This window comes from Varanus komodoensis, unplaced genomic scaffold, assembly GCF_004798865.1.
Source record: "Varanus komodoensis strain SLA01 unplaced genomic scaffold, ASM479886v1 scaffold14_1, whole genome shotgun sequence".
Lineage (NCBI taxonomy): Eukaryota > Metazoa > Chordata > Lepidosauria > Squamata > Varanidae > Varanus > Varanus komodoensis.
Window position 1 is genome coordinate 11666774 of NW_025335438.1, and position 26639 is coordinate 11693412.

Consider the following 26639-nt stretch of genomic DNA (forward strand, 5'->3'; position numbering starts at 1 on the left):
CACCCAACTTCAGGCATTCTTAAATTCAAATTATTATTATAGTTCTTCCCTCTGGTCTTCCTCCAAGACAGAAGTGACTTTTTTCTGCTGTAATGATTTCAAGGTGTGTGATGTACATGTTAGAGTTCACCACAAGGTGGATCACTCCCACTTGGTAGGGAGAACAAGTTTTGTGGGTTTTCTGGATGAAACCCACAGCAGTCAACATTTGAAAGGAAGCAGCTTGCCTGCCCAACCAGCTACTCAGTAGTTCAGGAAAACTTAGGTGGAGTGAAGCTTAGATGGGATGTAGGCTGGATGATGTCCCCATATTCCTTTATGTCACCATTCCCCAACATTAAGTGGCAATGTGAGTTCCAGCTGGTGTTTCAGACTGGACCTGATCCCCCTGAGAAAGGAAAGTGTAGCAAGGGTAAAGTGGCCCTAGCTTGGAGGCTGAGCAGCAGAATCATCTTGTGTAGCTCTGCTTTGGCCCCTTTCTTCTTCCTAAACCCCTGGTAGATTTCTGGGGGCACAGCCTGGGCAGGGGGTGTGGCTCACAGAAGGGGCTCTATGCAAATTGGACAGAGAATGGCTGCAGGTCTAAGTTTCTATTGCTCTAGATGTACCCTGGTCTGTCATACTATGATCATAGGTCTACATTCTTGTTTGTTCATCCTGGCTAGGCTTCCAAGGTCACTCTTAGCATGGTTTCTAACCCAGGCCCTGCCCAATTCAAATAGTGTCTAAAACTATGAATCTGACCTGTCATACCCAAAGCAATGTTTTTAAAGTTCTAGTTTCCTTGGTTTGGATCCTCTGCTCTGACTTCTCTTGTGGAAGACTGAGCAGGCCTCCATTATGACTTAGCATGCAAATACAAATTACTTCAGCAAATACATGTTTCCAGAATCATGTTTACTATGGCTACAAGAAAAACAAGGGTGTGATTCATTTTGCCCTTATGTTAGCATATCTGAAGAACTATGATTTCTTAGTAAAACATACAAACGAGAAACCTTGTTTCATGTTCCTTCTGTTCAATATTTCACAGATGAGAAATTATACAGAATGTGCCTGTGTCCAGAGCCGCCAAGTTATCACGCCACCAACAGTTGGACAGCGCAGCCAGCTAAGAGTGGTGATCGTCAAAACATATCTCAATGAGAATGGTTATGCTGTGTCTGGGAAATGTAATCGAACCTGCAATACACTCATCCCATTCCTTGTTTTTCTATTCATAGTTACACTTATTACAGCATGTGCCCAGCCATCAGCCATTATAGTAACACTCAGGTGAGAGGTGCCTGGATCATTACACTATCAGTCGGGGATTAGTATGCTGTTCTCACCTTTGAGTGTCTGCATCATCGTCTCGTCCTTGCCTGTCTGATAATAAATCTGGCTGTAGCTGATTTGAATGCTCTTTTTTAGGTGTTTGTGCCTGTGTGGGCCCTCAGAGACAGATATACAGCTTCTCAGGGTGTATATAGGGAAATAGCTTTTTAATCGAACTAATATTTCCAGTAATTAATATTACTGCTCCAAAGTGTTTTATTATTTCTGTTTTAAAAGGAAGTTGCATGTTAAGCAGAAATATTTGATCCCCTGGTACAACTTTGCTGCACTGACCAGGATAGAACTTACCTTTCTATAAATGGTGAGAGGATATTAGGAAATGTCAGCAGTTTCACAAACAGTAACTATCATTGTAATGAGGCATAGGAGTGTTGCAAATATGACCTGCTTCCAATAATAAGATCTAGGTATTACATACAAAGACTTTGCTTTACTTCAACATTTTGTTATGCCTCCAAATACTCAAAATGGAGACTTATATTGGGTGGAAGTTGGGGAGCTGCTTCTTTGCCTTGTCTCTGAATGGGATGGAGAAGCAGTTTGGGTGGAATAGAAAACAAAGCCTGATCAATTTTTATTGATTCTGCTTTTCATCAGGTGATACAGGAGATTTTTTTCAGTTTGCTTCCTCAGTTAAGTTGCTTTCTCTGAACTGCTGAATTTACTTCTCTTAAATTGCCTATCTCCACTTACTGTGTGGCTGCTGATAGGCATGCCAATAAGATGGTTTATTCTGTATAAGGAGGGGAACTTAAGAAATGATGGCTTACAGTTCAAGGCTTTACAATTACTATGTCTTTTCTAGGTCTGTGGAAGATGGTGAGAGGCCTTTTGCACTTGGAATGCAATTTGTTTTATTAAGAACCCTTGGTGAGTGCAGAGCAAATAGGGTTGACTTACTATCTATCTAGATTACATTGGCTTTATTCAGATGTTACAGAAAACTATGATGACATTTGAATGGAGCAAATGCCTGTTACTATAATTTCTTGTGATGGGCCTAGCCTTGTCCAGGTTCATCCCTTTTCCCTTTGCTGTAGCCATGAGGAGATCACAATGTTTTGCTTATGTTCTTAATTATTAGCAGTTTGTTGTGTTTTCTGAACTTCACAAACTGCAGTTTATTTACTATAGTTTATTCTACAAACTGTGCAAAGCTGGTGGACTAAAGCTGATAGAGAAGCTTTCAGCTGTGCTTGATGATGGGGAGAGGGAAGAGAAAGTTGGTGGAATTAAGGCTACGGTCATTTCTGTTCTTACAAGCCATGGTTTATTGTGAGTTCCAGTAATATTGTTAATGCAAAATACGTGATTAGAAGTTTATTGTTCATGCTAAGTTTGACATTGAACACAGTCCTGTAAGTTGCCCAGTTAAATCTAAGCATTTCCTTTGTTTTTGAAGCAAATAGTTCATGAACATCTAGATCCTAAGACTTACTTCCCTTCACTTTGATTTGTTGTCAGGTTTTAAAGAAAGAATATTTTAGTCTTGACAGAGTGCAATATACCAAAATTATGAACTGTGTAATATAAAAATAAGTTGTTTTAATGTAAGAGTCAATTGAATTTATCCTTCCAATTTATTTCAGCATACATTCCTACTCCTATTTATTTTGGAGCTGTCATTGATACCACCTGCATGCTGTGGCAACAGGAGTGTGGTGTGCAGGGCTCATGTTGGGAATATGATGTGACGTCGTTTCGTTTTGTCTACTTTGGCCTATCAGCTGGTCTCAAATTCATTGGATTCCTGTTCATTTTCCTTGCTTGGTATTCCCTTAAGTATAAAGAAGAAAAATTGCAAAGGCAGATGTGGCGGGGTTTGCCTATCAGCACAGTGAGTGAAGTGGTAGGTAACACTGGAACTCAACAAAACTATGCACGGACTAGATCCTGTCCTACCTTTAGTTCTCAAGGTGAGCGTGCGGAGGATATTGATCTGATGAAAGGAATGCATTGCACAGCACACACCTACCCTGCTCCCCTTATAGAAGCAATAAATGCCTCAGTTGAGAAAACTTCAAAAGAAGCCACTCCTGAGATATAGGGCCCTCCTCCTTGGCAACCTTAGATTTGGTTTCTTGGTTAATTTAAAGTATGGGACCCTTTGAAACATCTGTGCCTTCTTTTTCTTAACATGATCTGCAACAAACTTAATGCTCAGAGACATGGCATATCTGAGGGCTGGATACCTCAAAACAACCCAGGTAGCTCTTTCTTCCCTTTGGAGAATAGTGTTTTAACCTATGTTTGTAAATACTTCAGCAGTGTCTGTTAAATCTTGAAGTTCAAGGCATGTGTAAATGAGATCATAAGCTGCAAAAAGAAAAAAAAAGTGAGTTGTGATAAAACTGTATATTACTGGTGACAAAATACTGAGGTTATGCAGCCACAAGCCTTGGACTGTGCAAGCTGGAACACTTCTAAATTCTCTTGTAAAAGCACAACCTAAACTTGATTCAGCTGTGCAACTTTTTATTATGTGTATGTTCTTCCATGTTTCTGTCACCTGATGTGGAAAAGAGGCCATTTGGAATCATAAAATGTACAGTTATACTATATGTTCTTTTCTTTTCAGGAAATACTTGAACACATAGAATAGTTATAATTTCATACTTCATCTGGCATATACAAGTCATAATACTTTCAGCTTGTACTGTTCATTAATTCTAGCTTGACATACTATTTTTCAGTTTAGGTTGCAAAATTATTACCAATAGTATTTAGTTTTTGGTATGATGAAAGCATAACAAACATGCACATCAAAGATTAATTCGGGATTTGCATATGATTGCACTTGGGAATTAATCCACTACAGATAGTTCAATAGTATCACCAAATCGACACTCAGTGCTTTCTTAAATTGAGTTGACACAAAGTCAGCCTTGGTGTGTGACAATCCAAGGAGAAACTAATACATATTAAGCTGCTATATGGCACAGTGGTTAATGATTTTGTCACATGACCAGACTGCTGTTTATATACCTCATTATGCACTAAGTGTCATTCTGAACATGTGATGCATTTCAGTGACCGCTTTGCCATGTGGTTTGCTGTCATATGCACTGGATTCTTGTCAATTTCCTGAAGGTAAATTGTTAGGCAAATGTATGGGTCCTTTAAAGTTCATACATGTTGCAGACAGATGTATATCCATTATAACTGCAGCATTTGAAGGTCATTTCTTTAATTTCATCAGCACTACAAAAATATGTGCCAGATAACCAGAGCTGGTCAAATCTTTTTCTGCAGTATTGAAAAGAATGTCCTCATACTTGCCAGGTTGTGGAAAAACTTATCCTGAAATTATACCTGGAGTACTCAATTGTATTATATTTTAAATGCAAAATGGGCATAGAATTCTAGAGGCCAACATTTTCAGGGAAGGGGATTTCCCACCCTGTCACTTATTCATAACAACAACTTTCATATCCCCATCCCTGTAAGATGTTTGCTCATGGGAGAGAAAGCAGCACCGGGAGAGGTGAATGAGAGGTCTGAACTGGCAAGTGGCAAGAAGGGAATGGGTTAAGCTGCCTCTCTTGTGCTTTCTAAGTTGGGAACTGTTCTTAATGCTACAGCCTATTTAAAGCAAACAAACACACCTTGAAGGTGTGAAGAATCATGCAGCTGAGTTGTGAATATAGTTTGGGCCAAAGTTAGAGAGTTGTCTGTTTGTTTTGTTCAATCTGAATTGGTCATAGTTCTTTTGTTAACTGTTCATTGAAGGTGACTTGTGGAGATACATCTTCTAATCCAACTTAAAGGGTATAATTCATTGGTAACTGTCACAGGTATATTCCCAATAAGATCAAAAAGACTTTCAGAAGAGCTGTTTGTAATGTTATATTGGGTTCTTCGTGGAATCCTTCTCACAGTTAAATCCTTCAATGTATACATTGAAGTTTCTAGGCTGCATTTTGAGGATGCAGTTCCCTCTGCCTTGACAGGCTGCTGTTGAATTTCAGGACAAGTTCAGATGTGGCATTTAGCACAGTGTGAGGAGTTGCTGTGAGAAGACTGAAACTGGTATCTGTCTTGCCTGCCCACAAATCTCTGTGTAACCCTACTTGAGTTTTTGCTGTTAGGAAATAAGACAAGGAGAAATGCTTCAGCTTACTTTCATAGTAATATAAGAAAACAGTATTCTAATAGAAAGTGGGAAGCACATGAGTCAATGTGTGTGTAATGAGAAATAAGATTTGTTTATGACATGGCACATATGTGATACTGTGAGGGTTTGCATTGGTGCAGATGTCATATAAAGCAGTGGTTAAGAAAGAAGTATATTTTCTTCAAACCATGATTTGAGATACGTTAGTCTTACTTATGAACTGCACCTATATCTTACAGTTAAGTATTTTAAGGGAAATTAGTGCTATTTATTGTAAATGTAAATTTTTGACTTTCAAGTGAAACAAAGGGCAAATTACCTCCCTCCCCAATTCAGTTAACATCTTCCAAGTGTGGTCATGTTTGTGCATATTTGCTGTCACTGATCACTTCAAGAAGCAGGAGGAGGCTGCCTAACAGTTTCCGCAATACTGGCCCTCATGGATTGGGCTATTTGATGTCATCCCTTTCAGAACAAGAACTGAGTGGGTTCCATGAAGGCAGCAACTTCAGTATACCCCATTTTCTCCCCCTGCAACAGTTTGTAAGTTTTAAATTAATATTTTTATACTGTATAAAATGTATATGGAAATAGACAGACATAAGTATTAATGTAAATAGATGTCTATAATTCTACTATTAAGTGTATTTATACAAACCTAATATTGCCTCAAAACCTTCATTATTCTACAGTTATTTCAATGTTGGTTTCACCTTGAAATCTGAAACCTAATAAAAAATTGCCTCCAGTACAATACATTAACAGTCTGATTATATACATATCAGGACACTGTGTCATTCACATATTTATAGTACACCTTACTACTACTGCATCCTGCAATACATTGTTGTTAATTGAAAAGCTTAAAACTTGGATTATTTTCTTTGGTAACTGTCACAGTGTGCTTCAAAAAACAACTTTTCATTGTTGCAGAGAAAAAGTTGTTCCTCCAGTATAAATTAAAGTCAGCTGAATCATCTTTGAACTGATAGACCAACTGGTGCTAATGCAATAAAATAATCTCATTAGCATCAGAAATGTTTCAAATAAATTTAAATGTTGCTGCATGTGCTTATCTTCTGAAATGCAAATTGTCTTAAAATGTATGCATAATTATAGGCACACTCTCCTCCTCCAAAAATCAGTAATTTACCTGAAGTGTAAAATTTAAATCAATACTTTTTACAAACCAATTCTGTGGCCCCTGGATAGCATCTAGACAGGAGTTTTTTGATCCCTGTTTCCAGATCAGAAAAATTATGCTGATCTGATAGTTGGAGTTTTGTGCTTAGACACTCCTCTTCTCCACGTTGCAGGAAGAACCTTTCCCGCTATTTCTCTGAAGTCATAAAAGTGAATACAGAGAAAGGATTTGGGGATGTTCCAATGGAGCAGGGAGGTGTGGAGTCCAGCACCTCCAGGATACCACATATCCGGCAGTGCTTCTTTCCTGCTCTACAGAACTGCACTCAAAATGGTTGAAACAGGCCAGGTAAATGCTTTGCAGACCAGGAGGAGCACAGAGGCTACCTTTACCGCCACACTTGTCCTGCTCTGCATAGGATAACCATAATCCTCTGAAATTGGGTGGGTTATGAGTATTGCCATGAGGTTGTGCACCAGATATCTTAACCTAGAAGGACAATTATTTATTAATTCACAGCCTTTCTATAAGACCTTGAACCTGCAAGCATTCCTTTCTGAAGAAGGAAACAAAGAGTTCAAGTTACTGTGATGCAGTTCTGCCAACCAGAAAAGATCACAAGTTTTCAAGATTCTTTTGATAACTTCTGAGCAGCCATGTAATGTACTCATTGGTCATTTGTCTTTGTCAGCTTAATACTGATTGAATGTGGTGTCAGTGGAGGCAAACCATGGATTTTGACAAATTCATTTAAAAATAGCAATTTTCAAGTGTATAATAACAGTGTCTGCCAGATACTCACTGGAAAAATGTGGTACTGTATAAGAGAAAACACTCTAAAAGAAACACGCTGCGAAATATGCAATTTTGAATTACTATTACCTTTTTAAATACTAGTATTCCCCTCATAACAAACACTCTGATGTAAGGGGGATTTTTGCCATTCACTTCAAGTGAAACAGTACTTTTTATTATGTATTATTTTCAAATTAAGATGCCTGAAAGGAAAAATAAACATAGTAGTAAATCAAGTGGCAAGCTAGTTAAAAATTTAATGCTGAATAAATGTTTGAGTAAATGCTTTCAGAGTGTCAGACAGAATGGCATTTCTTCTTTTGTGCCTAAGGTAACAAAAATGCAGATGTGATAAGTTTGTGTGGAATACAAAGGATTCCTTTTTCTTACAATTGTTATTAATCTTATGTCTTAGTGGAACAGAGAAGTTTTCATGAAAGTTCAGAGAAGTTTATATGCAAGTTCTTATAACACGATGTGGACAAGAGCTGTAAACATCAGTTGGAAAATGAAACCTTGAATACTTGACATTTTGAAATAAAAAAGGCTTCACAAATATGTATTGTTTTCTGACAAACATAATGCTTTATCTTCCCATTTTTGTGATCTGCATGTAGGGTTGAATAAGGGTGGGCAACAAGATTTGTTTGAGTTGTTTAAGCCTTCCTTGCCCGTAAGGTCTGTACTGCAAATCAGCCATTTTTAGCCCAGCTGAGCCTAGAAGTGGGAATAAGCATGAAAAGAAAGGGAGCATTGGGAAGGATGCACGGCATATTGGAAAGGAAAGAAAGCCACTGCAAGTCTTGTTCATGGCACAAATTGAATGATTCTTTGCTTCATAGCATTAGTCCTATCATAAGTATATATTTTTGTGTTCTTGGACATGCATATTTAATCATTATTCTTTTAACTGTTATGTAGAGACATTCTATACTTCAAAAGCCATATATATATTTTAAGGCAGTCACTTTAAATATGATCCAGTGTACTAAAATCTCTAGTTAGCTGTGACAGACAAGGGGAAAGATGCTGGTGCAGCACTTATATGAAGGTGTGACATTTGAAGCAGAATACATGTTACTGAAAGCAATACAGTGTGAATGGGCATCACAACATTCCAACGATTAGCAGCTGTCCAGTTGAATTACATCTGCTTGCACTAATCCAGCAAAGGTGATCTGCCCACAGATCTCCTCTGGGTCAGGATGCATATGTATTAATAGTTTAGCAACTGTATTTATTTAGGATTAGGGTTAATGTCACTCTTAAGTTAAATGACAAATAAATTGCCCCGATTTTTAAACACAATATATTAAGTGTGAACAAAAGCCCTGTATCATTTCATATTTGTCACCCATACGCGTAAAAAAAAAAAAGTTAATTACATTTCTTGATATTTTGAAAATGTAGAACATAGCGCAACTAGTTATGTTCTTTAGTATTAAAGGTAGTTTTCATCATTAACATGTAGTGCTTCAAAAAATATCAGAAAAGGCCCGTGGTCTTGCAGAGCTGGAGGCTTTGCAGTGGCGCTGGTTATGATGTAGTGTTACAGTGACATCCAATGGCCAGTTAGGAACAGCAGGAAACAGATTCACAACTAAATGGCCCTATGCTTTGAAAGGAAGGTGCATGTTAAAGAAAAAGATAGTGTATACTTTTGCTCTAATATTTAGCAGTAGCACATGAAGAGTCAGGTCATGACATACCATTGTCAAGTCTGTCTTCCTCAAATGCCTCCATGGGCTACAGTTCGATACTAAATCTGCTCCAGTCATACTGGTGCCAGTTTTTTGCTACCAGATTTGAAATGATTAACATCTGTTCTGTAGGACTTTTGATTGCACTGAAGTCCTGAACGGTATGTTGGATCTCCACAAAACATGCAACATTCCATTCTATTTGAAAACTTGACTGAGTGAACTAATTCAGCTTTTGAGTTTCTTTTAATGATGGAATGTTGATGTTTTGGGCAGACAGTAAGCTTGGATTTAAGTTCAGTCACTGAACCTATCTTGCATTTACCTTAGGATGGAGCAGATTTCCCTGTCTGCCTTTAGAGAGAGCGTTTCATGGGAGAAAGGGAGAGATCCATTTTCACACATCCTCTCTGTCAGAGATGAAAATGTCCACTGCCATTGCCATTCTGCTGCTTAGTGGTCCAGAGTAATGTCAAAAAGAGTGTCTGTGAATGATCAGGGAAATCTACAACCTCCTTGTTCTCATAACATGGCTCTGAAAGGGTCTAATGGGGCTTTTAATTGAGCAGCTTTCTGTGGAGCAAGCCTCAGCTCAGCTCAGCTCATGGGAAGAGCTGTTGGATGTTACAAATATCTCTGCAAAGGTGAAAGGTGGAGGGAGGGAGGGAGGGAGGGAGGGAGAGAGAGAGAGAGAGAGAGAGAGAGAGAGAGAGAGGTTTGAGGTAAGGCAGCATCACCTGAACTTAAGAAGGTGTTGAGGAAAGTGATGAATCCACAGTAGCCTGAATTCCTTCATCCTGCCCCACAAGATCTCTAAGCAGGACCTGTAAGCATATCGGCCCTGGATACCACATTTGATTCCCCCTTTGGTTTAAACCAACAAATCTGCTCTAACTCTCACAACCCCCCCCCGCCCCCATCTAGGTCACCTTGGGCCACTGTGTTCTAGACCTTGTTGCTCCCCTACACTTCTAAGTATGATTGCACTTTATTTTAGATAATTAGATCATTATATTACACCACTATAATTTTGCCGTTATTGTTGCTCATAATGATGCAGTGGAGGTCCCTAGCTCATAACTTAGCTTAGCCACCAATTCTTCTAAATGATTGAAGTACTGTAAACTATTACATATTAGATCATTTATTTCTACAGCATACCTTTGGTTCCACTCACTTTAGCTGCTTCTGAAAGTTTGTTTGTTTGTTTTTTCTTCCCCCCCCCCTGCAGTAATGGTGAATTATGTTCACATAAAAACTATTTCCCCTTTGAAAATCTGATTTGGCAGATTTCTAAGAAACAGGTACAAGAACATTTTATTTTAAGAAATATTGCTTCTAGACTTTCCTGAAGCCAGAATTGTTCTATAAAAGTATTGCAGAGTATATTTTACAAGAACATGGTCTGTAGCCTAATGTAACTTTATATACAAACAGCTTCATTCATGCCCATAAATAAGTTTGTTCTTTCAGCTCATGATACATACATGATAAACACCTAATTATTTCCAACAGGTTTACATAGTCCATCACCAGCTTTTCCTGAAAAAGTCTTTAAAAGATTTACAGGACCATGGAACACTCAATGGCTAATTTTTAAACTTAATTGTTCAAACAAATTATATGTTAACCTTATCTACATTTATATACATGGTATGTGCATTGCTGTAAGCCAGATCACTAATAAATAGCACTTTAAGATTATTCATTTTGCTGTATGTAATCGTTCCAATGTTGAGGTTTCAAAAAATCAGTGTCTGGCAAAGTCTAGCAATTAACTTTTGAAGGCATAGTGTTAAAATGAACAGTTGCACTCACATTTGCAAACTTTAAAATAGTTGTATCTTTTCACTCAGCTGTTTGGATCCAAAGCACTCTAATGCCCATTTATGTTTAAGTTTTAATATACACTTAAATGTTGAAAGATGTACTGAAGTGAATGGAGAAGCTTTTCTGCACATACATTCCATATGCACCTTGGAGAGCCCCTTCTAACAATGTGCCTTTATATTAAGATACATGGCTACCATCCAGCATTTGATAGAATTGCCCAGAGATAAGGCAGCATAGTTGCACATTCCCACTGCTGTAATAGAAACACCAAAAACAATTCGCTGCCTTTGCACTTCTGTGAGTATAGTAGCATGGGACACTGCATGTCACATATTTGTGTGGGCATATTTGTGCATGTACAGACACCTGTGGATTGGACTTCATATTTATGAAGACTAAAAATGATCTAAATAGTTTCAAATGCATCAAGGTTAGAGGAAAATCAAAATTTTCCTGCAAAAAGAATTAGAAAACAAAAAGCCTTCAGACTGTACCGTCAAACATTAAGTTCAAATTGATCTGACACCATTAAACGTTTAACTTGCACTGCCTTTTTGAGAAAAAAAACAAATCAATTTGAGCATAAAGGTATAAAATCAAACATGATTTTATGCTCAATATTCAGATAATTGGCTTTCACAATCCATGCTGCATATGCTTTCACTACCAACCTATTTTATTGTTTTGCAAATTACACACCATTAGCAAAGCTATGAACATGTAAAAATACCCGATTAAAAATAAAGGGTATGGCACAGAGATTATAAAAGTGCAATATAATTTACTCTGACAATATGACATTTTAGTGGTTAAAGTTGTTAATCAAAAATGCATTACTCAGAGAGCTTAGGGGGCAACAGAAACATTCATTTGTGGTGAGTCATAGGAATAGAGAAAAACAAATGACTCAAGCCTTATTTAAAGATGACTTTCTAATGCTCAGAAAGATGGTATCATTGAGAACTCTAGTCTCACACTACTCTATGAGGAGAGCTCATATGTATGTGTATGTGGAATACACAGGGCAGGGTTCATTATATTACCAAAGAACTGTAATAACAATAAAACTTGGAATGTCGGTTGTCAAGGCTACTTCTGTTTCTGATCTAATTAAGGAAGGAATCATGAATGCAGCTTGTTTGCTTGGCTAATTTGAGAAAAGTGGAGATAAGGCACTGCCTTCTGCACTTAAATGCTGTGAAGTTTCTGTAAAGTGTTCCCTTTTTGTTGACACACTCTCAGCATTATGCTCTGCAACTAATGTGTTTAAAGCTTGATGGGTTACTTTTCTAGCTGAGTTCATGGGAAGGTAGACCTGTTCTTCAAAAATATCTTCCACAGAGTCATTGTCTTGAACAGAATCTTTCTGAAGAATGCTAACAGGCTGTAAGATGAAGCCATGTTTGGACTCCAGCTCTGTCAAATCATTCCCATTGATATCTATTTCAAAACTAACTGGTTCTTGAGTCTCCAGCCATGGTTTGGCTTGATGACTATTCCAGTGTGGTGAATGTGGACTCCTTTTAGCAGGAATATCATTGCTTAATTCAAGCTTGTTCTCTTTGCTTAATGTAACTGTGCTCAAAGCCAAACCTCCAAAGTCTGTTGGCATTATAGGCTGTGCCTCTTGGGCTGTCAACCAACTTGAACCTTCGTCTGATTCAGCAGAGCTCATTTCCAGCAAGGTAAATGGTGCAGATGATTCAACCAAGTACCCACTGGAATGAACAATCTGAGTCTTTGCGCTTCCATTTTGCTCAGAGTAACTGTTCAGCAGTGCAAAGATTCTATCTACATCCTTCAAGTAATTTGTCCAGTCCTCAGGACTAAGTTGGTAGTCATTTCTGGCTTCATATAAACTTTCATTCACACTGTACAAATCTTCCAGTCCTCTCCAGTTGACATTTTCCATGAAATTTGGCAGCTTAGCCTTCCCATCCATGCCATAACTGTCCTCTGTCAAAAGAGTTAAAAGAAAAGGTAGATAACAGCCTAAGGGTCAGTACAAGCCATATTTGGTATTGCCACCCTGTCTCAGTTTAGTGCTTGCAAATGGATAGGATTTCTTACACATTTTCATAACCTTAAGTCTTTGCTTTGCTATGGAAAAGGAAAAAGACCACATATTTTTCTTTCAGAGGACAGTATAAGGAGATACACAATGAAACAGACCACATATAAAATTCAACTTATAGATGAAAAAGGCACACATTTGAAAATTTCAGCCAAGAGTTACTTCAATCCAATTGGCAATAAAAATAATATACAAAAGCAGTACATGATGACATCAATATGTATGTGTGTGGGAGCAATGAACCTTGTTTTCCACCTGTAATAATACAATGAAGTTAAGTACTCATCATGATACTATGGTTGTAGTAAGGCTATTAATCACCCACTAACATTCATCTTTGTTAGCTAAGTGTGTGTGTGTGTGTGTGTGTGTGTGTGTGTGTGTAAGATGAAAAATTGAAAAGCAAAAAAAAAGTCTATCCAGAAGAAGGCATATTGTGCTGGTTGGAACACTGAACAAGAGTACTTCACCTTTTTGATACAGTTTCCATTTTTGCCAAGACTTTTCAGGCCAACGCATAGAATAGGTACACCAGTGACTATTAGCCAAAATGGGTGAATGGAATACCCCATTCTTAGTGACAGTGTACTGCCTTAGTGTCAGTTGCTGCAGGGAGGAAAAAGGGAGGCTTGCTTCCCAGAGCCATCTGGTTTGCCACTTTGGGAAACAGAACATGTGACTCAACAGACCTTGGGTTTGACCCAGCAGAGCCCTTACACTCTAAAAGTCATCAGGCAAGGAAAGATTGAAAAGTTCCAGCCCAGTATTGAGCAGAAAGACAGGCATGGCTGAAGTTAACTTCCATCTATAGAGGAGAAACAAACCTACAATACTTTTTAGTTGTGCTGCAAGCATGTGGTACACAACATTACCAGCAAATGAGCATCTGTCGTCATTTTGCATAATGGCTAAAGACTGATCTTTCCATGATATAGGATACATATCTGTCAGAGTTGGGTAGGAGCCAACTCAGAAGAGATCCAGCAAAGATGACTATGAAAGAGGACCTGATATTAGAGAAAACATAAAATACCACCCAAGCATATGAGGTATACAAGGCACAGCTTAAAAAAAAAAAGGAAAATATCACAGTCCTTTTTGGAAGACTCTAGAAACATGAATAAGAAGTCAGTCACTTGGGCTACAGCATAAAAGCCTTCTGGGATCTTTCTGATCCAGAGGAGAATCTTAAGAATTGAGGAAGACAAGACACAGCAGAAGTCTTTTTCTTAAAATATACTACTAGGTGGCACTTGGAGTGAGAGGTGGCCTGAAAATGGTCAAGAGCTAAGCTCTCCAGGTATCTAGTTTAAAGAGGACAACCCTACAGTTGTGCAGAGCTGGCAGAAGGCAGTCCTCCATCTAAAGCTGAGGAACCCAGGAGCCCCAAAGTTGCCCATCAACAGTGCACATCTGGACAGCAGACTGAGAAGGTACATAGCTCACTACAGTGGGATGCATTTTATTTTACTTAGTTATTTCTGAATTTACACATAAATTTTCAAAGTCAAACATCATCCAAACTGGTGTCTTTTGTCCCCCTTTTCATGACACATTTTCTCTTGTTGGGCAATGCATAAGTGGTCACTTTCAGGGATTCCCTTATTATCCTTCAGCTTCCAGCACTTGGCCTTGGGTGTTAGCAATGCCCTCCCTCAGCCTCTTTATCATCTTTATTAATGATCCTCTTACTCTTTGCTCTGAGTGACAATACCAATACATTAAAGGAAATCGAATGCTCTTGTTCAATTGGATTTGCAACTTTGGGTCCAAATCAGCTTTACTGATTGGACTCATAACTTGTACATAAGGTCTAACTTCTTGCTGATGTCCTGCAACCATCTGCTATGGTTACTCTTCTCTGAAGATGCACTCAGGTAGATATTGTCCCATAGGTCTCCCATCTAGGCACTGATCAGGTCCATATCTACTTTATGTATAAAATCTATATCTAAGGATGCTGTCTTTTCATATGCAGGAAATGCATAATGCATTTGTATAACATGTGAAATATCCTTATGTGTCCAAATTTTCAGGTTCAGGTACATGTCTTACAATCTTATATAGTCACAGTTTTTCAGAACACAAGCTCCTATGAGAGTTAAAGTCAACAATTATTCAGTGGGTTGTATAACATATGACATGCAGAGCTAATGTATATTTAATTGCTGTATCACTTGGATTTGTTGCTGTCGAGTATGGCAGCAAGATGGTTTTCTGTGAGCAAGATACTGGAAAGGATATGCAAGAAGAACCAACAAAAATAGGCTTCCATCTTTGTAAGCAAGGAAGATTTGAATGAAGTAGACAATGATATAGATCAAGTGAAATGACAAGAAAACGGTACATGGCCCCCTCTCCTGCATGAGCTAAATGTGCAGAAAGGGACCAGGGATGCACTTCTGGCCTCACCCAGTGTCCTTCATTGTTAATGTGAATGCACCTACACACACTTAAAAAAAGAGAGAGACAGCGCACACAAGAGCGCTGTACATGTTGTAAGGTTCCTCGCTCCAGGATTTCTACCTGCATTGAAGGGCCTTGTGCTGAGGCATGTGGTGACAGCATGTAAAAGTTTTAAATAAATAAATAAAAAATAAAATAAAATCTACAGTGTGCACGTATAGATTCCTCTGGCAGGACAAAGCTCTTGTCATATGAAACAATGTATCTGAGGACTATGCTGTATGTATCCCTCTCCCCAAAACAGGGATGATGAGTGGATTTCCTAAAGCAAGATTAAGGTAAAATGAGCTGCATGAAATCGGCGTGAGCATGGCTAAATGTGAAGTGACAAATGTAAACACCCATGGCCAGATGAAGACATTGTTAGCGCTTGCATGCAGCAAAAGCTATGCAATGTGCAACAGGCAGGATACAGACATTAGTCAAAATGGACTGGGTCATGCAATTATTTGGAAAGAAGCTGCTGAGAAGAATAATAAAGTGTGGATACCTGTGTGGATCATAGCTTCCTCCATCTTTATTTCCTGATATAGGAAAATACAAGAGTAACTTTTGTTAGTGTTTAGATTTGGTAAAATCATTCACAATGTAGCTTTCCATGCACAGCATCTAATTCCTAGAAAGAAATTTATTGTGTTATAATTAGGTAAAGCAGCAGTCCAAAAAGGTACCTGGTAAAGAGTGTTCTAACATAATTCTAAAACAGATTTTTAAAAGTGGAAAGTTATAAGAAAAAGGAAGCATTTATTGATAAAATAAACAAAAACTCTGCAAACTTGAGAGGTGAATTTCCTGGGAACAAAATCCATAATTTCTAATCATGCAATATGCCTCAGAGAATACAGAGCCTTTTTCAAAGAGGAAAGGGGAAGCAAGATGGGACCCAGCTCTGCATTTTTCCAGTGGGGCTTGATAACCTTTCACAAACCTTGAATCACAGCAAACTGTATTTGTCCTATTGGCAAAGCAGGCCCATCTTGCTCAAATACAATTAAAAAGAAGATAATGGTCTCAAGCCATTGCCCAGCCTCAATGGATAACATGGTAATCAGAGAGCTGTAAAGTCATGTTACATTATTATTTTGAATATCAGTTAAAATGCACAAAATGAATAGTACACACAAAGTTAAGAGCCCAAACTAATCTAAAAGAAAGGCTTTGTTTCTAAAGCAAAAAGAAGATTCTGAGCTCAAGCCTGCATGGAAATCATGTGACATTTTGAATGTGTTTACAGAGGACAAATGGAGTTTTTCATTTGTAGGTGTCAGAACTCTGCATTGATCAAAGCAATGTTTTCTTCACATGTCCCAGTTGGCCCTTGAAACTGGGGAGAAAGTGAGGTTATGCATTATTAACAGCTTAACAAAATGTGTGTGTGTGTGTGTGTGTGTGTGTGTAGCAGGGATACTGGATACAGTAAATAAACTAGGGTTGCTTTTGTACATATTATGCAATCTTGATATCATGTATTAATGCGCAATATGAATTCATATACAATGAAGCATTGTATATTGTTTGGCTACAAAATATATGAATACCCTGACTAAAAATATTTCCAGATGCCACATTCAGATTATGCTTAAAAGCATTATTTCTCAAGAAGTTTCACAGGTGATTCAGTTACTCTTTGGAGTGATTCAGTGTAAAAAAATAATGTTCAGAGTTTTATAATGGTCAGTTGTTACCTGTTTCAAGTCCCTTAGGTCTTGGATTGCATTGCTTATAACCTTGACAACTTCGCAGCTCCATTAGTTGAGCATGTAGCTGGTTCAAAATACCTCTTTCCACTGTGTGCACTGTATTTGACAACTGGGCACAAAAGCAGGGAAGAGAAAGAAAAGCATTTTGTAAGTGTCTGCAAGGGCAAAGGGTGCAGTCCATGATCCATCAGTGTCTCTACACTTGTACTTCAGCCAAGCTGCTGCTGCTGCTTATATTTATTAATTTAAATTATTTAAGACTTTTTTATACCGTCCACCACTGAAATCTTGGGATGGTATATAAACCTTTCAGTTCTATTTTGAGCTTCCAAACAGACATACACACATGCATTTATTTAAATTCTATTACTGCCCCAAAGCCAATGCTCTCTGCCTTTTCTGGCTGGAAAGAAGGGCTGCAGTTTGTCTAGAGTAAGTGATACATCCTGTGCACATCATGTGCTCTATGGAAAAAGGTTGGCTAAGCAGTGCTCCTTTGTCTTGGTTCCAGAGCTATGCTTCGAGAACCCATGACACAACAGCCTTACTGAACCAGTGGAGGTGTGGTTTTTGGTCAGTCTCTGACTGTGACACTGCCTGGGAACCAGGGGCACTCCCCTGAGTACTGGTGCAGAAGTAAAGTAGGATGCAATGAAATCATCAATAAACAAGTTCAGCTGCTGTACTTGTAATGACAGGAACATTTAAAATGAATCAACCAACTTGCAAAGAGTGTTCTATTTCCAAATAATTTTTCATATTATGCATGAACTTTTTAGGTGGAAGATGGTGAGACCTTTTGTCAAACTTTGAATGCTTTCCAAAAAGGAAGCTAGCCTGGTGCTGACATATTTATTTCCAAGTTTTAAAAAGCACTGCTGTATTATTAGTGGTTAAGCTATTATTTCAGTCCAGAAAAGGACAACATCTTTGACTCCTAATCCACATTTTATGCTGGCTTTTGGGCCTAGGTCATCATGCATATTTGTTTGTGTACATATATGTGCATACATGCACACATGGCAGCGATTCCGGTGCAAATACGTCTTTTCTTGCTGCTAGCAGCAGTGAGAAAAGAGTGGTGAGGATGAGGACCTTCCCAGCCATTCCTAACTCTTCATTCCTTCACCAGAGATCCATAAACACTATCTCCTTGCAGGGAAAAGCAGAGATCACTATCCAGAGATCACCATCTCCTTGCAGGGAAAAGCAATTGATGTCACTGGTAGGAATATTATAATTGGTGTAAAAGTATGTGCATGGAGGAGAGGTAGGCTCAGGGGTCAGGACATATGGGACATGGGGGCCTTCTGTTCACCCCTGTTTTAGTCTCTGAAGTATGATTTTAATTCTCATACCTGATGGTAATTTTATATTTTATGCTGTTAGTAGATTTATTAGTTTATGTTAGCATGTTCATTGTTTTATACAGATTTAATTTGTATCTGTTTTGATGCCATTATTGTGTTTGCAGTGATATCATGCCTAGCAAAATATATTTCATGGGGTATTTAATCAACACAATGAATATATAAAATTCAGAAATTTACCTGATAGGGGTCGATGTTCATATCGAAATACTCCAGGAATCCTGTAGCAAACTCACAGAAGAGGAAGTTGTGTGTTTCATTTACTGTTCGCAAGCACCAGTAAGTGTTGTTATTTGAGCTGGTACAAGCACAAAACGAACCCACTGTTGGGAAGGGAGAGGGGTGGAAACAATTTTAATGGGACCAGGTGTTCACATCAATCCAGCCAAAGTAATCCATGCATGCAGTGTCCTATGAAATAAAGTAAAATATATTTTCACTTTAGCGAAAATATATTTGCATACAACACCTAGACTAGTTGGATGCAGAGTGCTGCATCCCATCCTTTCAGTGTTAGGGAAACTCACTGATGCGAACATGACTATCTAGAAGGCTTTTCTTTGTTGGTAGTCCTCTGACACTATTATTTTAAGTGCAATGCTGAGCAGAGAGTGCACATGACTAGGCTATACCACTCTGTACAGCTATGTGGGAAGCAAACTCTCTGTCCAGGCAGCCTTTCACCCCACTCAGCGCTTACATTTATCAGTGCTAATCATCTGCCTTTCAGTGTAAGGCAAATCCCTACACTGCTACCTGTAATTTTTTTGCTGCCTGATGGAACATTATTCTTGTGAAACAGTTTTCACAATTATTTTTCAGAAAAATGGTGCTATGACTCTAGAAATGCAAACTTTGATGCCTATTTGTTTTCCCAGAGAGAAGTCAAAATATTATCATTCAAATGTAACTCCTTTTATTCAAATATATCCGTACAGTCTACGGACACAATCCTGTCTTTGTTAGGGTTCTTTTGTTTGTTTTTTGGAGTACCAACTGATTTGAATGGGTACTGTAATCCTTCTGAGTCTATTTCCAACTCAGACTGAGGAATTTGAACTAACCTATGGCACTTCAGGCATAGCCATAGGATTGCTCTTAAATCTCTGTTAAAAATTGGGTTTCATTTTATGGGATTAAAAGTTAGCAAACATTTGTTTGAAATTAATAATACTAATATTGTAACTAAAAACATGTTTTGAATGCAAATCTGTTTTTGAAAGTAAACAAGGTTTTCTCTGTACTGTAGCAGAGCACAAGGCAATTTGTAACAGATTCACTATATTCTTCTTCTCTAACTGTGGCCCAAAACAAATGGGCCTAATGTCCTCCAGCCCTAGAAGAGCTCCCATCAACTCTTATTTCCATAAGCATGCATCTGTTAAAAGTGGTTCTCACAGTCCCAGAATGGCGCAGTCTGCCAGTGATTGTTATCATGGGTAAAGCAAGTAAGTCCAGGAAGGCTACACTCGTCTCCTTTCTTCTGACGCCTTTTCCCTTTCCTTTCTTTCTTTCTTCTCCGGTTCTCTTTGAAGAGTTGAAGCTTACCATCCACTTCTTGGGCTGCTTCCCTAGTCAAGTTCAAGAACAGTTAATAAACATGGGCATAATCCTAATGGTTTTTATCTACTAGAGCAGTGGTGGCGAACCTATGACACATATGCCACTGCATGCACACAGAGCCCTCTATATTGGGACGCAAGCCAAGTCACCTCAGCATACGTGTAGGGTTAGGGTTAGAAAAATGAGTTGTCCTAGTATGGTTTTGATGGTTGGAATGTGTTTATAATAGGCAGAAATGATGAGCTGTGCAGGAAAAGCTACTCAAGGAAGGCTTTTTCAAAATTGCCCTCTTTAGCCCTGTATTCGGGTTGGGGGTGTGCACCAGGGTAGGGTTAGAGCAGTGGCATGCTCCCTCCGTCAGCACATGCGCCAAGTCACCACAGCATCACCCCAGCTGCTGAACTTCAAATAACGGTGCGCACAGGGGCCGTATGCATGCTCGGAAAGGAGTAGTGGCACCAGGCAATGACGTCACAAGCCTTGACTCATTGGCCACAACTCATCTGAGCTTTCACACGGCCGGTCAGTGCACTGCCGAGGATGTCTATATTTGCTTGGACTGGCTGTAAGTTGTTTTTCCTAAACTAAAACCTCAGTTTTCAAGTTTTATTGTAGTGTTGGCACTTTGCAATAAATAAGTGGGTTTTGGGTTGCAGTTTGGGCACTTGGTCTCTAAAAGGTTCTCCATCACTGTATTAGAGCCTTCCCCAACCTGGGTTCTCTCATTACTGCCTTAAAACTCGCATCATCTCTAACCATCTTTTACTTCAACCTATTTAGCCATGGTAAAATAGTTCCCCTGAACAGCTTTTCTGTGATACACTAGGCTAGTCATTAGCAGGTGGAAAGGAGGTTTGGATGATCCTGCTGGATTCATACAACCACTTACAACAAAAATTGTGTTTGTTCTTGTTAGTATACTATGAGTATATATTTATCTTAACTATTGTCTTAGAGCTGATTACAATTTCTCTCAGGAAAGGTGTGATGGAAAAACTTTTATAAGGTTTAGGACACGTTAACTAGGCCACTAGGATAAGAAGTACATCAACAGACCGAATTTCAACAAAATAATTATGTCTTTAAAAATAAATTCCATGCAGATAATGGGAGCCTTTGCAGGTAACTTCCATCAGCCTGTGCCACCAGACATATCTTCAGGCTGCTTGTGTAGCCCACTAGATATCTGCTGGACTGCTGACATGTTGAAATGAGGGAGAAAGACAGAAAAAGGGACGTACTTGAATGGATGAAGGTGACTTGTCTTAAGCTTTTCTTGAGTCTTTACCCCCTTTTCTTTATTATAATAACTGTAAGGAAATGATACAACAAATTAAAACTTCTCATTTAAAAGAGAAATGTGGCTGTCATTTTCAATTTTTAGTTTAACATAATTTAATCAGATTTTATTCATCTTCAGTCATATCTTGCTATTGTATTTACTGCATATTTATCATACTGTAAACCATCCAGAGATGATTCGTATAGGACAGGATTAAAATATCGTAATAAATAAATAAATCTGCAAAACCAGATCTATGGATATGGCAGATTGGGAGTACTTGTCCATGTGCCCATAGACACTGGTTTTCCAACTGAAATTACACAGAAGGGAAAAATAATTTTCCTTACCTCTTTTTGCTACAGTCACATTCATCAGGTTTTCGTCTTTTCAGATGTCCTCTCACTTCCCTTAAATTTTTAATTTTATCTTGGAGAGCTTCAATCTACAAAGCAGGTTTCAAGTTTAATAAGAAAATCCTATACTTAATTATTCAATTAGTATGATTGAACATATTAAAGTCTAACTCTTTTAAAAGCATTCTTCATACTGGAATACAATTTTGTCACCACAATAAGATGTCCAGTTATAATCACTTCAAATCCAGTGATCTGACACCAAGAAATATTTTTTTATCCAAAGCCACCCTGTTCAGGGCTATGTTCAGGGCTATGAACATGGGCCTCTTCCTTTCCTCCTCCAATGCAGCCATGCAACAGTGTAGGCTTTGTGATCTTTCTAGGTTTTGGCTAGTAGATATTTTTCTCCCTTGCTGTGAATAGGGGTTCTTGTCATGTGCAAACTCAAAATTGTGGTTTGATTTAACTATAGTTTAATGAAACAAGCCAGGGTCAGAAACTATAGTCTGCAGTTGTCTTCTTTTCCCAAACCACAATTAGGACTAAGCCCAGTTTGTTTAGGTTAGCATGGGTTAGTCCAGGTTATCACATAGTTGAAAATGGCAGCAAATGTGGATTGGAAACAGTTGCAGAAACAACAGAAAGGAGAAGTGGAGGTCACTTACAAGCCCAAGGCTCCTTCAGGTAACTTAATCAGTAAACAGGGATCTGAATCGAGAACTTTTATGCTCTGCTGTGAGCTTTTACAAATCAATATATTTTTCTGGATTATTCTGCAGCAAGATACCAGTACAAATTCTGAATTGAGGAAAAGGTATCCTAACCTCTTTGTCAATATAGGCTTTGTGATCTTTCCAAGCTCTGGCTGATTGATATAGTTCTCTCTCACAGTGAATAGAGTCATTTGGAAGAATGAAACACCTATAAGAATGAAAATGAGTAGAAGAAAATAAGAATGATATATTTACTTTAACCTGGAAAATTGCAGCCAGAATCCTATGAATCAATAGAACAGTGAAAAAGCAAAAAGGGAGCCTTATGGCTGTAGTGGAGGTGGGGTGGGGGCAGGGTACAAAGCTATAAATAAATAAATAAATAAATAAATAAATAAATAAATAAAATCACCACAGAGCAGGTAACCGAGATAAGTGCCCTCTCTAAAAACCCTTCCTACAAGAAAAACCATGCCCATACCAAAAATAAAAGTCTATGACTGAGTTTGCACAGCACAATAACCTGTCATGAGTAACAAACCACTTCTCCCATTGTTGCAGACTGTGCAAAGACCTTCTTCAAATTCCCACATTGGGCAGCAGGGTGAAAGGAGGGCTGCTCTGCATATTCCCCTAAACAAAAGTAGAAGCCTCCACACAATCAAAGCCTTCGTTTTATCAGGGTGCATGACTGTATTCATGTTAACACAGGCAGAATCTTTTTCATAGGAAAAAGTGCAGGAAATTTGACAAGAAGGGAGCATGCTTGATGTTTTCTGTTCAGGCACAATGTCTGAACAGGGATTCTGTCTGGTTCCAAGCACCAGCCCAAAATATACCTGATGGCACTTTTGGTGGAACCCCTGGGCCTGCATGACCAGCTGGGAAAAAGAAACAGGCTTAAGGACCCACACGTTGTTTCACTCAAATGGTTCCTGTACCTGCCTTGCCTGCTTTCTTTGTGGTCTTTCCTCAATAAATGTTGATTGCCATCTGTTCATGGCAGTGGCCTGAATTAGTGATCTATGCAGTAATAGAGCACAGTGTACACACTGTGTATTAATAAGAATAAGAATAATAGCAGCAGCAAAAGCATTCTTACTTATGAGTCACTCGGACAGAGTCTGGCTGGCCCACTGTATTGGTTCCATCAGCTAGCATTGCTTCGGCACCACCAGCCCCATCTTCTTCCCCATCTTCTTCCTCACTGTAACGTCCATGTCGCTTTACAATGCTCTTGGGCTGAAGACTATGTAGCTCCTGCTGCTGTTCCTGCTCCTCCTCCAAGTTTATATCATATATTTCCCCTTCAAATTCCACAGACAGGGAACGAGTCTGACGAGTGTGGACAAACCGGGGTTTGTATTCTGTATTATTAGAAGAAAACAGATACATTATTACATAACTACAAACACTGCATGGTTTCAAAGGATGACAAGGAGGTTGAACCTCAGGCTGATATGAGGTGAAAGGTGGTGTTGGATTCATGTTCAATTCATATACATCTGCTTACTTTGAACAGTAGCTGCATTCATAATTACCCTGTCCCTGTACTGATAATTTCATTCTTTTTTATTCTGTCTATCCATACATCCACCCACCCACTGATCTATTGACCTGTCTGTTGGTTTGTCTACCTACCTACCAATCCAATAAAAGTCTACCCTACCTTTCAAGACAAAACCTCTCATAAAGGTTGTTTGCAAAATTGCCCTGGATCCTTAAAAGAGAACTCAAACAAGAAAAGGTGATGCTGAGGCCTACTCTTTGTTGGCAGCAGAATGAGATGGTAAATTCCGGCAGTTGTAGAATGGATTTTTATAATTTATGTTTGCTGCACTATATAAAAGGAATCAGCATCCTGCTGTGTACTTACAGACAACTGCTAGTGTGTTTGTGTATTTGCTTAGGAAGTTTTTTACTTGAAATGCAGTTGTTGGAGATGGAAGGCTTGTTTCTTTCCTCCCCAGGCAAATACTCTTTCAGCACCCGGTAGTTAAGACATTATAGGGAAAAAGTTTCAATTCACTCATTATTAAAGAAACTAGCAAAAGTAAAAAAGGGAGGTATAGGTACTCACTGTATATAAAGTTTAACATGAAGATTAACCTTTAGACTTGGACCACTGTGAGTTTCTCGAAGGAGAAATGAGATTGCTAGCTGTGGAGAGGATATAGAGATGCCCCACTATCTTTGTCAGTGTGCTATTCCACAAAATGCATTATATTTTTCAGAAGTATTCATGTTGGGACCACTGTTAAGTGAAAATCAGACCTGTGATATTCTGTTAAGCAATGAAGATTTTATTTTACCACTTTTCTGTTGCTCCTGGAATTTTTCTATCAAGTGCAAATCTGTTGTAAAATTGTGCTCTCCACTTGGTAGGAAGATGTCTCAAGCTGTCCCATTCACATTTTAGTAAGCTGACACTTGGTAAATAATACTCTGTCTTTATTCTATCTCTTTAGTAAAAGAAGTACACATTACATTTAACTGAGTAAGTGGTTCACATCAGAGCCCACTTGAGGGCACTGCAGAAGCATGCTTTGAAAAATAGCTAGATAGAAATTTCACTCTGGCAGAGATGTGGTTGTGTTAAAGTGCAACAGGGACAAAGAATTTTCTGCATTTGGCTGAATGACTGAAACTCTATGTAGGGCAGGGGTCTCAAACTCACAGCCCAAGGGCCAATTGCCGGGACGGGTGGGGCACGGGGGAGGGGCCCTGCGGCCTTCAAAGTGCCCGGGCCGGCCTCCGGGAGCGACGCGGGATGAGCGGCCCGCCTCCACCGCGGTGGTGGAATACTTGATGCGGCCCAGCCTCACCCAGACTCTACCTCCAGCGGCCCCCAGGTCAGTTGAGTTTGAGACCCCTGATGTAGGGTGTGTTGTTGGGGTGAATGGACTGGATATCACTGTCATGTTGATAGAAATGGCTATTCTGTAAGTTTTATACCCAGCAAAAAACAATCTATGTAAGAACTTGTCCATATAAATACGGGCTCTTTAATTCATTAGAAATTATTTAAAGGAAGTATTACAGAGGCAGTAATTAAATATATACATTTAGATGAGAAATATGAATAGAACATACAACTTTTAACAAATCCACTCATCTTTAAAAAGTGGTGAAAGCACACTTTTGTGTCATACGCTCTTCTTTAGATGTAGACATTCAAAGATTCCATTAGCCTGGCTCAAACTGGTGTTGTTCAAAGCTTAAGCAACCTCTAAAAGTGCACCATTCAGTTTACTGAGCACAGAAAGCAGCTTACTGCATAGCAGCAATTGTACTGCATCGTGAATGCCCCCTTCTGTCAGATTTAGAAGCAGATGTAGAAAGAGGACATGATTTGGGGCAGGGGTGGATGTGGATGGAACTCTGCTTTTTCATGTTCATTCACGCAGCTACACATGCCTGGTTGTAGATTGAAAGTGGACTAGGAATCCCTCATTCCATGCGGAAGGTGGGCTGTCAGCAGTGTTTTGTTTTTGCACCTGCTTGGTTGTCCAATCGAAAGTTGGGTGCCCTATTACTCTCTTTTTAAAAGTCACACTTGAAAATCTGCTCTGAAGAGGCAGGTGGTTTCAATACCTGACCAAAGAATCATCCAGCCATCAGTGCAGCAAACAGGAAAAGCAACAACACATTCTAGGGAGAAAGCGGCACCACTCTCAGAAGCATGGTGAGTGAACTTCTACAGCAGACTGATTGCTAACTTAACCTACAGCATGGGAGAAACCCCCGTGTTTTCTCACAAACCCTCATCAGGGAGAGAGCTTGATTACAAATTTTGCATGGAATATCCACAGCATATTAGCATTCTAGACTCTGCAATAAATGCAAATATTCCATATCAATAAGATTCCTGAGCCTGTAACTGCTCACAGAAGCGGAGGCAATCTAGTGAATCTTCTATGTTAGAAAATATTTGAGATGTATCCAATAAGATCACTTCTCTCTGGCCCTTCCCATAGACTGTAACATCCCTATTACACTTACCAATTTCCCATGAGGCTCTGATTGGCTAATTTTGCCATTTCTCCATTAAGCCGTTAGGCCATATTGATCTGGTTTGTGCAACACATGAGTAAGTAGGTACATAGGGTTGCTCCCCAAAGGAGTGACTGCTGATGCTGCTGTTTTTACACAAGCCTCCCTGGGAATTCATCAACTGTTACAGTGATC

At 38.9% G+C, this 26639-nt stretch overlaps 2 protein-coding genes across 13 annotated transcripts in view; one reads left to right on the forward strand and one right to left on the reverse strand.

Moving 5' to 3' along the window:
• SLCO5A1 (solute carrier organic anion transporter family member 5A1) overlaps positions 1 to 3600 on the forward strand; it is a 60035-nt gene extending 56435 nt beyond the window's left edge. The window contains exons 7-9 of the mRNA XM_044423845.1: positions 1034 to 1275; positions 2144 to 2208; positions 2928 to 3600. Of these exons, the coding sequence (XP_044279780.1) occupies positions 1034 to 1275; positions 2144 to 2208; positions 2928 to 3385 (765 nt within the window). The 3' untranslated portion in view covers positions 3386 to 3600. The remainder of the gene's footprint in view (positions 1 to 1033; positions 1276 to 2143; positions 2209 to 2927) is intronic.
• Positions 1 to 26639, reverse strand: part of SULF1 (sulfatase 1) — a 144214-nt gene that overhangs the window by 2452 nt on the left and 115123 nt on the right. For 10 of the 12 annotated variants that reach the window (XM_044423836.1, XM_044423838.1, XM_044423832.1 and 7 more), the window contains 8 exons: positions 23554 to 23818; positions 22563 to 22659; positions 21730 to 21824; positions 21339 to 21407; positions 19933 to 20105; positions 18715 to 18857; positions 17150 to 17273; positions 10373 to 12880 (listed from right to left, as the gene is read on the reverse strand). In XM_044423836.1, coding sequence (XP_044279771.1) covers positions 12072 to 12880; positions 17150 to 17273; positions 18715 to 18857; positions 19933 to 20105; positions 21339 to 21407; positions 21730 to 21824; positions 22563 to 22659; positions 23554 to 23818 — 1775 coding nt within the window. In that variant the 3' untranslated portion in view covers positions 10373 to 12071. Of the gene's footprint in view, positions 1 to 10372; positions 12881 to 15954; positions 15989 to 17149; positions 17274 to 18714; positions 18858 to 19932; positions 20106 to 21338; positions 21408 to 21729; positions 21825 to 22562; positions 22660 to 23553; positions 23819 to 26639 lie in introns of those variants that run through there. The other 2 variants (XM_044423841.1, XM_044423840.1) reach the window with 2 other exon arrangements.